This window comes from Manis pentadactyla, chromosome 2 (genome assembly GCF_030020395.1).
Source record: "Manis pentadactyla isolate mManPen7 chromosome 2, mManPen7.hap1, whole genome shotgun sequence".
Taxonomy (NCBI): domain Eukaryota; kingdom Metazoa; phylum Chordata; class Mammalia; order Pholidota; family Manidae; genus Manis; species Manis pentadactyla.
Window position 1 is genome coordinate 211,556,773 of NC_080020.1, and position 17,795 is coordinate 211,574,567.

The 17,795-nt window shown below is 48.2% G+C and overlaps 1 protein-coding gene across 3 annotated transcripts in view; it reads left to right on the forward strand.

Annotated features, from left to right (window-relative positions):
* Positions 1-17,795, forward strand: part of GALNT14 (polypeptide N-acetylgalactosaminyltransferase 14) — a 202,957-nt gene that overhangs the window by 138,553 nt on the left and 46,609 nt on the right. For all 3 annotated transcript variants that reach the window (XM_036903619.2, XM_036903620.2, XM_036903618.2), the window contains exon 3: positions 13,491-13,589. In XM_036903619.2, coding sequence (XP_036759514.1) covers positions 13,491-13,589 — 99 coding nt within the window. The remainder of the gene's footprint in view (positions 1-13,490; positions 13,590-17,795) is intronic.

Consider the following 17,795-nt stretch of genomic DNA (forward strand, 5'->3'; position numbering starts at 1 on the left):
AAAGAATTCTGCAGGTTAGCACATAAATCCAGGACCATAATCAGGCAACATTTATTGATCAAACCATCCCCCTGACATGCGGTAGGCACCTTAAATATGTTCTCTCAGTTAAGCCTCACAACGGCTTTGCTATGATCCTGGTTTTAGTGATGAGGAAATTGACTCCACCTGGGAGAGTAGCTTGTCCATAGGGATATAAAAAAATGGAAAAGTGGCCTCTGCCCACAGAGAAGATGGCGAGGCCATGCAGAGAGGGGAGTGAGAGCAGGGAGCCCACGAGGAGGCCAGTGGAGCAAGCCGCTGTGGGTTAAACACTGTACAGGGGTGACGGGCAACCACGAAAAGAAGATGGCGGATGGGGGAGACGTGGAGGTCGTGCCCAGAGGTGAGTGTGGGCACCGGGCTGGCAGGGCCCGTGGGCTCAGGCAGGGGACTGTAGGGCGGGGCAGATCCTGGGATATGGTCAAGGTTTAGCTTCAGGGAACTACTGAAGGTGGAGAGAGGTAAACGAGAAGCAGGGTGTTTAGGAGGTGAAGGCGGAGAGGCAGGTGGGAGTGAGCTGGAGCCGCGGGTCTGCGGGAGGGAAGAGCAGTCTGGAGGCTGTCGCAAGGGTGTGGACCAGGCTCGGGCAGGTGGTGATGAGACCAAAAGGAGGGGGAGGCAGAATTTGGAGCAGGACTGACTCAGGATTGATGGACTGACCGGGAAGATGCAGGAAGATGTGCGGGAAGCCTTTGCTTTCTGCCTCCCCACCTCAGGCCTTCCAGAGGGGCGTGCTGTTGTGAGTCCCCTGGAGAATAAGAGAGCGGGGACCCTTGCCCCTCCCCCAGACTATTCCTGAGCTCAGTGTGCTGGGTCTGTACATCGTCACGGTCACTGGGCTACAGGTCTTACCTCAGCCTCTTTAGTTTGAAGAACTTTTCCCTCCTTAGGCAAAAGGAAAGGCTGACTCTTCTCTGATCTGTTAACTGGGAGTCTGAGAAATATCTGGAAATACCTTAGGGAATATCAAAGGGAAACAGCATTCTTTAGCAAGTGAAGGACAGCCCAGACTTGTGATTTTCCACTTTTCAGAACCTTCCAGCATGCACTTTTCAAAACTGAAGACAGAGAGAAAGGCCAGTATGAAGTAAAGGTTTGAGAGCCAGTGAGTTGCATGACTGTCAAAGGACAGTCTAGGGAAATGTGTGAGAACCCAGAGCTGGAAGCCAGACCATCTGGTTTCATAGTGTGGCTCTGCTCCTTACAGACGTGTGCTCCACAAGAGGGGAGGAATCATAGCACCTACCCCAGAGAATTACTGTACAGATTAAAGCTCTTGGGAGAACACCTAAGACATAGTGAGGATTCAATAAATGTGATCTATTATTACTATTGTGTAATGTGATTCAAGCAGGGCTAAAATAAGACTTCAAGGAGCCCTAGTCCCAGACACTGAGAAATCTTTTTCAGGAAACATTTCAAAAATAAGCCTTGGCCCCCCTCCACACTGCCTGGTCCCGGCTAGACTCTGCATTTGCCTTTTGAGCACACTCCTCTCTGTGCACATACACATATATGCACACACACACATGTGTACAAGCACACAGCTGCCATCTGGGTGGTGCTTGGTACCACCTTACACAGTTCTGGATGCATCTCAAAAGAAGCCCCTCTGCAGCCTCCCGAAACCAGCTGGTCCCCCTGGAGAGAAGGTGCTGTCGCTTCCCCATGGTTTCCACTGAACCTCAGGGTCCCGCCCACTCTGAAGGGGCTAGTCTACGCAAGAGACCAAAATTAGTTGTCTGGAAAAACAAAGGGGCCCTGGTGCAGAGTAGAGCAATGGTCATTTCTAGGAGGTCTAAATGCAGCCAGGGGCGTCTGCATTCTCCAAGTCAGCTGTGTGTTCTGAGCCCAGATTGCACGTGGCAGCACAGGCAGAGAGGTGCATGAGGACATCCCCTGGGGCCAGAGATTAGAAAACCATACAGCACCAAGCACTGTAGAGCTTCTGGTTCCCGAGCAAAGAGGGGAGATGTCCTGTCTTCTGTGTTTAGTGTCCATGCTGTCTGGGGATGGTGGTCAGACACAGGCTCATCATAATTTAGTGGAACACGCCTTGCACTGTACTTCAGATGCCAGGTGGTGAGCTAGTGTAGACCTGATCCATGGACTTGGGGGAGATGGGTAATCATGAAGGAGATTTTCTTAAAGCTTAATTTCACAATTTAAAGAGCTTTTGATTGTTCTGAGATTGTGGCCATTTCTAGTGTTTAGACACCCTTTCTTTATGAAGTAATGATGATGCTAGATGATGGAATTTAAAAAATAGAATATTTCCTGCAAAACAAAATGTCACAAACCTAATAATGACCTCTGTAATTTTTTTAAAATTTTATTTTACTCATTGGAAAGAACCCAGTGTCTAGAAACCACTGTCTGACACTAATGCTGAAATTTTAAATTGGATTATATACAAGCTAAGGTTCAGTAATGACAAAGGACAACAATGTCCAATAGCAATAGATGTCAGCCACATGCGTAATTTAAAGTTTTCTGGTGGTTACATGTTAAGGAAAGAAACAAGTGAAAAAAATTTTAATAATTATATTTAGCCCAATTATGCAAATATCATTTCAACATAGAATCAATGTAAAAAAATTCTTAAGATATTATACATTTCATGTGAAGTCTGAATGAAATTTTGTGTGTTCCACCCTTACATATCCATCCGACTAGATATATTTCAAATGCTCAATAGCTACATGTGGCTAGTGGCTACCCTACTGGACAGGGCAGGTCTGGGAGAAGAGGGTATCCAGTCTGTAGCCTGGCAGCCCTATTGGGTAGATTCCCATCCCCTTCCTAGAGGAAGCATTGTTCATCAAGCCTGGGACTTTGGTAAGTGGTGAGGGGACTCTTTTAAACACAGCTGAGTATTTCCAGTGCTACAAAGGATGTGTCAGAGCTCCACAGGCCCAGATGACCGCCCCCAGTGTCTCCCAGGACAGCCTTAGCCCAAGGCACCCTGTTCTTGCTGCTGTGGCTCAAGAAGACAGTTTTGGTGACTTGTTTGTCTCTCTTCTCTGCATGGTTGACCTTGGCACCTGTTTTGGCTTTAGCTCTGCAGCTCCCTTGATCTGGTGTCACCCACACCACTTGGCAAGGGATGTTTTCCCTGCTGGCCTTGCCCCCATGGAAGCCTCACCTGCGTCTTTACCACTCATCCATCCACTCACTCTTCAGACATTTATTGGATATCTACTGTGTTTAGTCACCATGCTCAGTACTGAGTTTACAACTACAAATAGGTCCTCGCCTTCATTGCAACTGCCAAGTGAGGAGAGGATACAGAAAAGTAAGCTTGCAATGCTTGGCAATAAATTACAGTAATGGGGTGAAAGCAGGGTCCTGGGGAACATGTTGGAAGAGCCTTGGGAGAGCAAAAAATGCTTTCTGGAGAGGTAACTTCCAAGCCAAGATTAGAAGAAGAGGAAATAGCCTGGCCTTGGAAGAGAGGGGAGTGCATTTCAGACATATGGGTGAGAGGCGGCACTTGCAGAGATACAGAGGGAGAAAGAGTAAGTCAGGCAGCATGGGGCTGGAACTCAGAGGATGTGCAGAGAGGAGTCAGAAGTGGTGCCAGGTTACTAGGATGGTAAGCTGTGATTAGGAGTTTCAACTTTATTTTGTCAGCAGCTGGGCAGCGTTGGAATGTGTTAAAGATCGGCAGTTTGGAAAGATGTTCTAGCTGCAGCAGGCAGGATAGATTGGAAGGGGATAAAGCCAGCCAGAAAGGCACTACAGTAGTCTGGAGAAGACATGATGGGAATGTGGAGAAACAGTGGGGACCAGAGATAAGTAAGAAGGGTCAATAGGACTAGGTTTAATTAGATTGGGGGGAGGAAGGGAGAGGCAGGAACCCAGAATATCTCTTGGGTTTGGGCACATGTAATGGTGAGCTGGGGAACATGGAAGGGTCGGCAGGGTTGACCCAGGTATGGGAGGCAGAGGGTGAGTGAGGAGGTCATCTCATGGGGACGTCCAAGGGAAGATGGTCATCAGGATTCAGGTTAGGGTTGGGATCAGTGGCAAATGTATGGGAAATTGAAGCTTTGGAAACAAGTTAGATAATCTAAAGAGAAGGAAGACTAGGAAGAAGATGGCTTGGGAGAGAATTTTTTGGTGAACACCAGAATTTTAGATGAGGGAAAGAAAAAGAAAACTAAGAAAGAAAGAGAAAGGAAACTGCCTAAGAGGATAGCAGCAGTGCTGGGTGATTTCACCAAAGCCAAGGGCAGAGGAACAAGCACTTATTAAAATGTGTGACCCTCAATGTCAGGTGCTGCAGAGATGCCAAGTAAGAAAAAGACTGAAAAGTTTGCATTAGATGTAGTGGCATAGAGAAGTAATAGTGGCCTTGGTGGGAGTATTTTAGGGGGAGAGGGTAGTAAAAGGACACTGGAAAGCAGAGGTGGCTGGTAACCCAGGGACCGGGGCCAGGGACCTCTCGGTACCATCTGACAGGCCCCCCCACCCCCCAGCAAAGACCGCCTTAAGGAAACAGCAAGTGCAGTAACTAAGAACTAGGGCATCTTACCTTGGCCACTAACTGGCAGAGTGGTCTTGGGTAGGTAGTTCGGTTCTGGACCTTAGTTTCCTCATCTGTGATAAAAGGAGCAAGCTGAAACCAGTGTTTTCTAAACCTGTGCCCCACAAAATTCTGTTTGATAGGATATTAAATGCTATGCTTTACTCAATATATATCCAGTAAATATTTGAGTTCCCGTTATGTGTGAGGGTTAGTGTGCTAGGAAAGAAGAAAAAGTACAAGGATTGCAGAGGCAGGTTTGAGGTCAAAGCTTAGTAGGCTGGCTCAGAACCTTTAGCATGTTAATGTGCTTTGGTGGATCACCAGAAAGGCAATCAAGTATTTTCCCAGTATTTCTCACTTGCCAAAGTTCTGGGCTCTTGTGCACTTTATTCACAGAGCATGCCTAGACTCTTCCTAGAGATACTGTCTACCAGTTCAGTGTAGAACTGCCTAACCTGGTGATCTGTCCGGTCCTTTGCAGTCCAGTGTTGCAGCAACCCAGGACTTTGTTTGGAACCAAAAAGAGAAAGGTCTTCCAGCTACTGCAGGCTGCAAAATAAAGTAGAGGCAGAGACTGAACCTTGAGGAGAGTTCAGACATGGCCTGTTATACCACAGTGCCCCCTTCCCCAGCTAGCTTCCCAGCAAAGACTCCTTGGGGCATTCTTACACTGCCAGGAGAAGAGGCTTGCAGAGCTGATTCCCGGGATCACCACTGTGATCTACGGGCTGCAATTAATCTGAAGTGCCCTAGAACTGTCAAGATGAGGGTTTTCTTAGAAATCTAATGCTACAGGAAATAGCTGACTAAGAAATCCAGGAGGATCCTCCGAGGAGCAAGAAATGAACTGAAGACCCTGAACTGGTCTGACAGAGTCAAGCACGAATGTGGTGGTGGGTGGTACAAAGGAGTGCATTTGTTGACCTAAGTAGGCCCACCCCGAGGCCAAGTCCCCTGTCAAATGGCCTAGTGTTCATGGAGTGGAGGAAGGTCTATGGTATCATGAGGGTCAGCCTTCCTGGGACTTCTGTAAGAGAATTAAGCTTGAAAGCCATCCATTTTTGAAATGAATTAATTTCTCTATGCATGGGAAGGGTACTAGCTATGTACTGTCCATGGGAAAAGTGAGAAGAGAGTCACTCAAGTACTTTCCTATGTATTGTGGTTTCTATTACAAACCCCCTAAGGGAGTTGAATCTATAAAGGTTCGAATTAACCCCAAAAGGTGCTCCTAAAGAACTTCTGTAGGTAGGGCCCTCGAGGCATCATCCTATACTTAGTGTCTTGTGAAGCAGAATCCTCCAGAGCATGAATCAAGGGCCCTATGGGGACTCTGGGAGCACTGTGTCTGGGGGATCATGATGCAGTGGCACAGCTCTTCCACCAAGTACCCAAGGGAATCTACCTTTGACCCCAGGGGAATGAGAAGTCCTGGTGGACTTGTCTTCTTAGGTAGCTACGGGGGCCCATTTTCATTGTCTAATGCTGCAGAACAAATTACGCCACAACTTAGTGCCTTAAAACAAGACATCTCTGACCTCACAGTTTCTGGGGGTCAGGCATTCGGGCATGGCTTAGGTTGGTCCTTTCCTTGCGGGTCTCACAGTTAGCTATCCAGGAGGCAGCTGGGGCTGCAGGCATCTCAGGGAGTGACTGAAGCAGATCCTCTTCCAAGCTCTGAACATGGTTGTTGGCAGGATTCAGTTCCTCTTGGGCTGTTGACTGGAGGCCACACTCAGTTCCTTGCAGCACGGCAGCTTGCTTCGCTAAAGCATGCAACAAAAAGACACAAGTCACAGTCTTTTGGAACCTAATCACAGAAGTGATGTCCCATTACTTTAACTGTATTCCATTCCCTAGTAGCAAGTCACCTGGCTCAGCTCACACTTAAGGGGCGGGGATTACACAAGAAGGTCGGGGTTGGGACCATCCACTGCCCACCACAGCTCCCAACCAAGGTCCTGGGAGCTCACGTCCCCGCCCTGGCCCAGGTATCCCCTTTCCCAGTATATAAGAATGTTGTACATTTTCAGCAATGCAGACTGTGGCAGCATAATGAAATAGCAGATCTCACTGTTATTTTAAGTGTCTTTTATGAGATGCAGGATTTCCATAATACTAAGTGAGGGCAGCTGTTGAAGCAAGACTAGAAGTAGTATATGTTTATGTGGATGAACAAATTAATCTGCATGTGAAATCCCAGTGAAACTGACATGAAATAAAAATTTCATGCCTTACAGTGTATCAGTGTTGCCCATGAAATGAGATTAAAGGGATTTCTGATTTTACAACTGTCATACTTTGTATCCTGCTTGTGTTTTTCTCTTCCTTAGAGTTAAGCTTGAACCTAGAGGCCAGTCACAGATTTGGCATTTTATAGTTTTGGGTCATCTTCCTTTTTCTCCTAGCTGGGACCAGGCTTCCTTACACAGAATGGAGCTGGGAATGTATTAGATGTTCTCAGCTATAAGAACGAAATCTTGACTCAAAAAGCTGGCAGCAAGTTCACTGTCCCTGTCCCGTGGGAACTGACATTCCGGAAAGGTCACTGGGCCAAAAGCTTTGTCCCTCTCATCCTTTGTTCCTCACATTTGCCAGCAGTGGGTTGGGTGTTGCTGGCAAGGGAGAAGAGGGGAGGAGACAGGGTCTCCATGAGGCCTCGTCAGGGCTCAAGTGGTGATGCAGTGACCTAGGGAAGGACGTATGGGAGGCAGGGAGGACATGCCCCACCTCCTGCATCTGGGAGTCCACAGACTGTATTCTCCCAGGAGACCCCCACTTTATATCTTATGTCTGTGCTTCCCTTGGCCTTTGTGGCTGTAGAGTTCGGGAAATGGAGCATATGGAGGAAAAAAGCCATTCGTTTTCTCTGTCTGGGCCTGACCTCTGTGGTGTGCACTGACACTGCAGGAATCAGAGGGACAAACTAGCTTTCTGTTTAGGAACAGATGCTCATTAACTGCCCCTCCCAGGGCCTCATGGAAATCATACCTTCACTCACCTTTTCTGGCTCCATCTGGGCAGTAAGTGGGAGCCCCTGTTAGGCTGCCCCTCTGGCAGCTCAGCCAGCCATGTCCCATCTCCTCTAACTGCCCAGGAGTGGCAGCCTGTCCCTCCAGGGTAGCTCACTGCAACTGCTGGATTCTAGAGCTTGGGAGAAACTGCTTCTTGGGGCGGTAATTTAAGTGGGGGCATATGGGTCTACATAGTACATAGGGCACAGAGGAGTCCTGAGTGACAGCTGGATGCTTATGGACACCCTGATGCTTGGAAGGCATAGTGGATCCAGTGTGTCCCACCCAGGCCTGTTTGATTCCCATTATGCCATGCTGCACATTGGCATGACCTTTCCTCTTTCTCCAGCTGCCCTCAGTCTCCCTCTGGGACACTGGAGCCCCTTTGTCTTCTCAGACTCAGAGCCATGGTCAATTCTGGGGAAGCCAGAGCGGCCTTCTTTTACATCTACATTTTGTAATAATAAGTATGCTCTCCTCCCTGATCCAAAGTGATTGGGTCTGTCTCTCCATCACTCCCTCCTATTTTTATGCTCAAGAATAAAATCCTGAACGTTTATAATTTATGACCACATCTTCTGTACCGTAATGGCAGGGTGCTGATCGTATCCAGGAGTCAGAGGACCTGGGTCCTCGCCCCAGCAGGCATGCCTGGGGGCTACCAGGAGCCCCTACTGCCCACTGATAAAATGGGGATGATGATGATATCCTAACACTGTTTACGGGCTGCTGCCCACTTAATGAGCCTGTGCAGTGAAATAAAAGGCATGTGCAGAGCATTACATGTTTGCTGTGACTGACAGTGATCATCACTTAGTGTTCATGACATCCTGCGCTGGCACTCGTTCAGGGGCAGGGGTAGCCAGGGAAGCAGTAATTGGCTGGTGGAGAGACAGAGAAGAGGGAGACGCTCTTACTGGAGCCCTGGCATTAGCTTATCAGAACACCTCTGTGGAAGCATCCTCAAACAGTAAGTGGCACTGAACACTCAAGACACTGATGGTTCAGGAAGCATCTTGAGTGCCCCTGAACTTGGGAAAATCAAGAGTCTAAGAAAAGAAGAACTACATGTGGAAACAGCTCAGAGGGTCGTGCCTTATGCATGAGCTTCTGTGGCAATCGGTAGCAGCTTTCTCCCCACCCACTGCAGTCCCGCCCCTCCTCCTGCCTCTGCCGCCACACTGATATCTCCTGCTCACTAGCTCCTCTCCAGTAAAACCCATGAATCTTTAATAAATTATAAACATGGTTTCTCATCCATCTGCCAGCACCTGATCTCAGTGTTGGCTGACTTTCTCATCCCCCTTGTGTCCCTGATAGATCTTGCTGTTTGATTAATCTTTTAGGTCCTTTTTGCAGAGAGCCCACTGTCTGAGCTGACTCTTCTTACAGTGTCCAGTTTTAAGAATTTTTTTCGGCCCATTGGCCTTGTGCTGCCAGTGTACTGTGCTTCTCCCTAAGCAGGAATGTGGGACCCTAGGGACAAAATACCAGGAAGAAAACACAGGACTGGGGTTCAGCCCATGGGAGTCACTTTCCAGGTGTGTGACCTTGAGCTTCTGAGCCTCAGTTCTCCTCTTCTGCAGGGTGAAGGAGGTTCTCAGAGGCTGGTGTGAGGGTCATATGAGAAAAAGAATGGCTGTGAGCAGAGGCAGAAGTCCTATGAGCCAGGATGTCCGCGCCATGGTGGTATGAGGGCCTGCACGTACTGGGGGCACTTACGGGATTCCTGTGGGGCACCAGGAAGAGCCCAGTTCTTTATTACGCATGCATAGGAGGCTGGAGGGGACTGACATCCAGGAGCACAACCACCCAGGCTCCAACCAGTGCTCGCTTTGGCACCAAGTTTGCCCAGTTTAGGAGGTTGAACCAGGTCATCTCCAAGGCCCCTTCCTCTTCTGAACTGAGTTTGTGGTTCTGGTCCCTGAGCACTGACCAGTGCAAGGAGGCTGGATCAGCCACGGTAGGGTCATGATAATAATAATTCCAGCCACCATTGACTTCAGCTTCTGTTAAACACCTGGTGCATTGCCTGCAGTGTCTTTGGTACTCACAGCAAGCTTGGAGGAGAGGTATTTGTCCACACATTACAGGTGACAACATTAAGACTCAGAAAAGGTAAATGATGTGCCCAAGGGCACACAGCCAGTTTAGGGTAGATCCTGGGATTCAAATCAGTATCACAGCCCAGATTCCTTTCTCTAACTCTGATGCAATACTCTGCTCTCTCCTCTTCCTCTTCTTGCCTCTCAATGCCTCCCACCTGCTGTTGGACAGGGCGGACCACCCACTAGAGATGCCTGTCTGGTCCATACAAGATATGACTCCACCCAGTGGGAGGAGTCATCTGCAGATTTCAACTCCTCATTGAACAATAATGATAGTTACTATTTGTCAAGCATTGACTATTACCTAACATAGTCATAACCTAGGGAGAAAAATGTACAAGTTAAAAATTGTCTCCACTGTTTAGATGAAGAAACTGAGGCTTAGAAAAGTAAATTCTGGTGTCCTGCCACACTGTTAAGCCTCAGCTGCAGAATGGTCTTTGCGACACTGCATTCAAATCAACCATGTTTATTGAATTCTAGCTACACTCCAAGCTTCTGATTGCTGATGCTGTGAGAAGCTTTTTCAGGAGAGCCTTGAACCCAACCCATCTGACTGATGAGCAGATAGCAGCCTGCAGAGGTGATGGTTTGCCTGCAGTCCTGCAGCTGGTCAGTGATGTCCAGTCCCCTGGGCCAGTGTTCAGTGACCTGCCTCACTCAGCACTCAGCCTGAGGGCCAGAACTGGGCCATGACTGGGACACTGCACCCTATTGCTGTCCATCCATCCCTACCTCACCCTGGGGATCCAGCATCTCCTCCACAAAGCCTTCTTCACCACCCCAGCTGGAGTCACACCTGCCTCCCCCTCTCCCACCACCTGTGTGCACACGCACAGTGTCACCATGTGGTATATGCCTGCCATCCAGTTGGATGCCAGCATGGCAGGGAAACCAATCCCTGTCCCCAGAAGTCCTCTAAGCAGCTAACTCCCAAAACTACCCTCCCACACCAACTTGTCCCTGAATAACTTATATCACAAAAATGGGTTTGGGGCCCTATTGTGTCCCAGGGTGTGGAGGGGAAGCCACCTCCAGGGCAGTGCCCAGGGAGTGACCTTCTGAGTCACTCTGGTTGGTCTTTTCTCTCTCCTTTCTCTGATGGAGACAAGGAGGTCCTGCTAAGCCTTAGCTTTACTACCTTCCTGTGGAGAGATGAGTACTCTTCCCCCCCGGGAGCACACTCACTACTGCCTCCCCCTCTGCCTGTGTCTCTCTAAGCTTCTCTGTGCCCTCACAGACCCTGCAGCTCACCAACCGAGGGAGCCCCCAAATCCACCTCGACCAGCCACCTGCCTTCCACCCTTCCCACTGCTGCCAACTTAGACTCAGGTCCACATCCAGGGATAGACAAGTCCAAGGCCTCTTCTCACAGGAGGCTTTTTCAAGGCGTTTTCCTTCCCTTTTTAGGATAATTATCTAATGCACAACAAATCACCCCAAAACTTAGTGACTTAACTCTCAACAGGGACCACGGATTATCTGTAGTCTTTGTGGGTCAGGAATTTGCATCTTGGCTGAGTGGCTGGCTCTTTTGGGGCCACTGGGCTGCTGTCATCTGCCGGCTTGATGGGAGCTGGTGCAGATTTACTTCTAAGGTGGCTCATTCCTATGGCTGGCAAGTTGGTGCTGGCTGTGGGCAGGAGGCCTCAGTTCCTTCCTCACAGGACATCTCTCTACAAGGCTGTTTGAATGTCCTCACAGCTTGGCAGCTGACTTTCCTCTAAGAGGCCAGTAGGGAACCTGCAGGGCTTTTATGTTTTAAACTTGGAAGTCACACGCTTTCACATCCATCATATTCTGTTAGTCATAAAAACTAGCTCTAATTCAGCGAGGGACAGTACTGCACAAGGCATGAAGACCGGCAGATGCGAATCCCTGGAAGCCATCTGGGAGGAGGCTCCCATACCTTTTAAAACTATAAAAGGCTTAGTCATCAGCTGACCCAGGAAAGCATTTCCTGAATTTCTTTCTCCCTTTCTCAGTGATGGGTATCTGGTATACTTAACTCTTGTTCTAGGGACATGGACAAAGACAAGGGTCCCTTCCTAGTGGAACTCATAGTCAGGTGAGGGAGACAGTCCCATCTCGAGAAGTGCTAGAGGAGAGATGTATAGAATTATGGGAGCACAAAGGACAGGTCATTACCTATCTGGAGAGTACAGAATGTCTTCACAGCAGAAGGGACATATGCTCTGGGTCTTGAAGGATGAGTAGGAGTTCATTGGGTGGAGGAGGACATTGTTCCATGCAGAAGTAATAGTGTGATGAGTGGCAAAGAGTTATAATAGCATATGAAGTTGCCATTATGAAAGGTCTTGAAGGCTGTCATAGGGTGCTGGGACTCCAGAGCCACTGAGGGCTCCAAGCCACAGGAAGGCCAGGGCAGAGCTGTGTGGTAGACAGGACACTGGCAGGGGGCAGAGGGTGGAGGCAGGAAGACTGGTCATGAGGCTGCCACAGGGATCCCCAGCAAGACTCTCTGAGCTGGGCCCATGGGGATTCAGGAGAGTTTCATTAGTAGATGGAGCTGATAGGATGTGGTGACAAGTTGTCTCTGTGGGAGGGGTACAAGAAGGCTTAAAGGTCATGACTTATCTTTCCACTGTCTTCCCCTGGGTCTTCCTTTTTTAATTCCTGGCTCTGTGTGGATGACTCAAGCCCAGGCTGTGCTCCAGTTTCTGAGCATAACAGCCCAGCTTTCTCTGCCTAAGTTCTCTTATTTGGAGTTTGCTCTCATGGGAAAAAGTGTTCAAAATTATCAGGGAAGCCAAAGGGATGTCAGGCCCATTAGCTTAAAACTGAGGTTCATAAGTGTTTAGGCTACAGGCTTCTTTAACAATCTAGTGAAAACTATGAACCATTTTCCCAGAAAAAAACCACGCATTTACACACATAACTGCAGACAGTTTCAAAGGGCTCACAGTCTTGTTCAAGGCCAACTTTGGGTGTCTGGACCCCAACTTAAAAGCCCCAAGCTAGAAAAAAAATTGGAAAATGGAGAGAGGAAATGTTTGACTCAACAGATGTGTGTTATTTACTCCCTCTTCACACCCCTCCCTGTAATTGGACAATCCCTGGGAGATGGGGGAACAGGACGGAGCTTTTACCCAGGGACAGCTCCTGGTGTCAGCAGCCTCGCTTGGCAGGTTTATTTTCAGTATTATAGTAATTTTTGGCTGTGGGCTACAATTTTCACTTGCAGCGAGGTATTAAATTGAAATTACCCTAGATGTAATTGTCATACCAAATGATCCTGCACACGTGGAAATGAATGCGAATTACAGTTTATACTGGGGTTTAGGGTTCTGCCTCTTTAACGTGTTCTGCCAGATTTCAACATGTGTGGCAGGAGGTTAGGGTCACCGGTGGTGTGGTGGGCTGGGGCTGCTGGCCCAGAACATGGTGAGGCCTCTGCTTTCTGGGATGACACAGACTGGGGATCAGGGCCTCAGACTGGGGGTGGTTTTGTGTGGCTCCTGGGAATCCCTGTGCTCGAACTCAAGCATGCCAGAAAGCCTACATTCATGTTCTGGACACCAGCTTAATTTGGCTCTAAGCCAAGTTCCCCTGAGGCGGTGGGAAGTTCAGTTTCAGCAACACCCCTGCCTCTGTCCAGGTCTGGATGAGGTCTTGGGGGTCTCTCCCAGTGCTGTGCACCTCTCCCAGTGAGGTGGCCCCGCCTGACGCCAGGCATCTGACCATCCTGGTGACCACCATTGTGCCATTGTCCAGCCTGTTAGATCTGCTTTGCCCGCACAGGTCTCACTTACCCTCCTGTCTTTGCTTCCCCAGATGCACCCTGCTGGTGTACTGCAAGGACCTGCCCCCCACCAGCATCATCATCACCTTCCACAACGAGGCCCGCTCCACGCTGCTCAGGACCATCCGCAGGTAAGAGCCTTCCTCCCTGGCGCCTCTCTGGCCCCCGCACTTGGGGAGGGTGTGTCTGCTCACTTAGGACCAGCCCTGTGATAAGAATATTAGGCATTTCTAAGTGCCAGCCACCACTGGACACACTCATGCGCATTCATCCTGTTATTTCTCATACTCCTATGAGGGTGACTATTTTATAGAGGGAAAGACAGAGGCCTAAGATGTTAGGAAACTTTCGGGAGCTCACTGGGGTCCTAGAGGACCTGGTCCCAGAGCCCTTGCCCTTCACCACTGTGCTAGCCTACCTCTACAGTTCTAATTTTCAAGACTGACGGAGCTGAAGCCCGAGGCTGAGTGTGTACCCCACCTCTAGCATCAGCTGGGATTAAAACTTAGATTTACCAAGTGCTGCCTCTCCACAGCCTCCCACACCCACCAGAGACCATGGTATAAACCACAAGCAGCCTGAAGGTAATGGCACCAAGTCTTCTGTGCCATGTGTCACTCATGATAAATGTCCATTTTGCAGGGTCAGTGCATCCTTTAGAAATGCACAGAGGGACTTTTTTGAACAGTCTTCAGCCTGGCATTTCACCCTGTCCATAGGGGCAGCTCTCTCTGTTGCCCAGATGTTCTTGGTGACTGGCTGGCTGGTTCCTTCTGCCAGCTGTTTGCCCTGCCTTGGCTTCTGCATTCCTTCCACAAGCCACCTGATTTCAATTGGATTTTCCAACAAAGCTTCCACCCTTGACAAGGAAATGTCCTAAGTCACTGTCAGGTGACTATGAGTCTCACTGTAAACTAATAAAGCACATTTCTGATCTGTAAACCGGTATAGGTATGTATGGGAGAGCAGGAATAGGGTTGGTTCTATTGACCTGGGTCTCCTCTGGTGAAGGGAGAACCTTTTCTGGGCCTTGCAGGCTGAGCAGGCACATAGTGGAGCAGAGGGTGCTGATCCAAAATGCTGGACCACAGCCCTGCTGCCATCACGTCTGCTTGGGCACCAGGTCAGGTTTCAGGAGCAAACTTCCAGCAGCCTCTGACTTTGCCATCGCTTGTGGTGGCTGCCCCACAGAGTCATACCTGGGCATGTCTGCCAGGGATCCCATGAGAAGCTAGAGCCCCTCACCTTCCAGGCTGGCCTCTGCTCTTCCTTCTGGGAGTCCACTGACACCATGCACTTCCATCCCCCTGCACACACACAGACACACACACATACACCCCATGGTGGGTTTCCTCTGGGTTTCTTCTCTACACATCTCTACCACTTAACGCATTTTTCCCAGATGTAATCTTCAATGAACTCTTTTAAGGCAAGGACTATATCTTACTCATCTCTTACCTGATCTCCCTATGGCTCATTTTCCTAATCAGGGAGATGGAATTATAATCATATCTACCATACAGAGTTACTTTGGGTTAATTCCAGTAAAATTCTGAGAACTGTGGCTGAAACTGAGAAGTGCTTGATCAATGTCAACTATCTCCATATCTGCACAGCTAGTGGTCTCTCAAAAGAAGCCAAGGGGCACTTAACAGGGCACCAAACATGGAGTCAGAAGACCCGGAGACCAGTCCTTTCCCTACCACTTCCTAGCCATGCAGCCTTGGGCAGGTCACTAACCACATCTGTAAAGATGGAGATAAAAATATCTTTCGTGAAGAACTGAGACAAGATGGCAGCATGAATAGGGCAGCAGAAATCTCCTCCTAAAACCATATATATTTTTGAAAATACAACAAATACAACTATTTCTAATAGAGAGACCAGAGGATACAGTACAACAGCCAGGCTATCTACATCTGAGAGAACTCAGCATTTCACGAAGGGGGTAAGGTACAAAGCCGCAACCCAGCAGGACCCGAGCGCTCCCCCGACCCCAGATCACTGGTGGGAGGAAAGGAGTCAGAGCAGGGAGGGAGAGGGAGCCCAGGACTGCTAAATAACCAGCCCTAGTAATCCGCACCGGGAACGCAGACACATTGCATGGTGTGCTGGATATTAGGGAAACGGAAAAGTAAAATCTGTGAGCGGGTTGCTGCAGCCGGCTCCTCTGGGACAAAAGAAAAGTGAGTCCTTTTTGAAAGTCTTAAAGGGACAGGAGCCTCACAGCTGGACGGAAGTGTCCTGGCACACTCAGCCTAGCAGCTGGGAATCCCAGGGAACTCTGGGCGCCCTAACCCCCTGGGCGGCAGCACAGCTCTGAGGCCCCTCACAGCAAGAAACAGCCTTCCACCCATTCCCCCTCCAGCACGGCCCCGCCATAGTAGCAGCAGCCTTAGAACAGACAAGTCCACAGCAGCCGTGCAGAGCCTCCTCCCCAGCCTCCTGGGCCAGACTCAGAGGCCCCGTCGGTACGCAGCTGCCCAGCACAAGCCGCTAGGGTTTGCCGTTATCACAGGAAGGGAAGGCAACAGGCAAGCAGAAAGGGACTTTGTTCTCCCAGCTGACACACGCGCCAACTGCCTACGACTACCTCTATCGCCATGAAAAGGAAGAAGAATTTGATACAGACAAGAATAACCCAGACAGCCCCTGAGAGGGAACCTGGGGAGGTAGATTTAACTGATCTTCCTAAAAAAGAATTCAAAATAAAGGTCATAACCATGCTGATGGAAATGCAGAGAAAAATGCAAGAGCTAACGGATAACGTTGGGAGGGAGAATACAGAAACAAAACAATCTCTGGAAGGACTTAAAAGCAGAATGGACGAGGTGCAAGAGGCTGTTAATGGAATAGAAATCAGAGAACAGGAACACAGAGAAGCTGATGCAGAGAGAGATAAAAGGATCTCCAGGAATGAAAGAATATTAAGAGAACGGTGTGACCAATCCAAACGGAACAATATCCACATTATAGGGGTATCAGAAGAAGAAGAGAGAGAAAAGGGGATAGAAAGTGTATTTGAAGAAATAATTGTGGAAAACATCCCCAAACTGGGGGAGGAAATAGTCACTCAGACCACGGAAGCACACAGAACTCCCAACACTAATGATGAACTAGCAGAAAGAGAAATCAGGAAAACAATTCCATTCACAATTGCATCCAAAAGAATAAAATACCTAGGAATAAACCTAACCAAGGAAGTAAAAGACCTATACCCTGAAAACTACAAGACACTCTTAAGGGAAATTAAAGAGGACACTAATAAATGGAAATTCATCCCATGCTCTTGGCTAGGAAGAATCAATATTGTCAAAATGGCCATCCTACCTAAAACAATCTACAGATTCAATGCAATCCCTATCAAAATACCAACAGCATTCTTCAACGAAATGGAACAAATAGTTTTAAAATTCATATGGAACCACAAAAGACCCCGAATAGTCAAAGCAATCCTGAGAAGGAAGAATAAAACAGGGGGGATCTCACTCCCCAACTTCAAGCTCTCCCACAAAGCCAAAATAATCAAGACAAGTTGGTACTGGCACAAGAACAGAGCCACAGACCAGTGGAACAGAATAGAGAGTCCAGATATTAACCCAAACATATATGGTCAATTAATATACGATAAAGGAGCCATGGACATACAATGGGGAAATGACAGCCTCTTCAACAGCTGGTGTTGGCAAAACTGGACAGCTACATGCAAGAGAATGAAACTGAATCATTGTCTAACCCCATACACAAAAGTAAATTCGAAATGGATCAAAGACCTGAATGTAAGTCATGAAACCATAAAACTCTTAAAAAAAATAGGCAAAAATCTCTTGGACATAAACATGAGCAACTTCTTCATGAACATATCTCCCTGGGCAAAAAAACAAATGAACAAGTTGGACTATATCAAGCTGAAAAGCTTCTGTACAGCAAAGGACACCACCAATAGAACAAAAAGGCATCCTACAGTATGGGAGAATATATTCATAAATGAAAGATCTGATAAAAGGTTGACATCCAAAATATATAAAGAGCTCATGCACCTCAACAAACAAAAAGTAAATAATCCAATTAAAAAATGGACAGAGTAGCTGAACAGACAGTTCTCCAAAGAAGAAATTCAGATGGCCAACAGACACATGAAAAGATGCTCCACATCACTAGTCATCAGAGAAATGCAAATTAAAACCACAATGAGATATCACCTCACACCAGTAAGGATCGTCACCATCCAAAAGACAACAACAAATGTTGGCAATGTAGTGGAGAAAGGGGAACCCTCCTACACTGCTGGTGGGAATGTAAACTAGTTCAACCATTGTGGAAAGCAGTATGGAGGT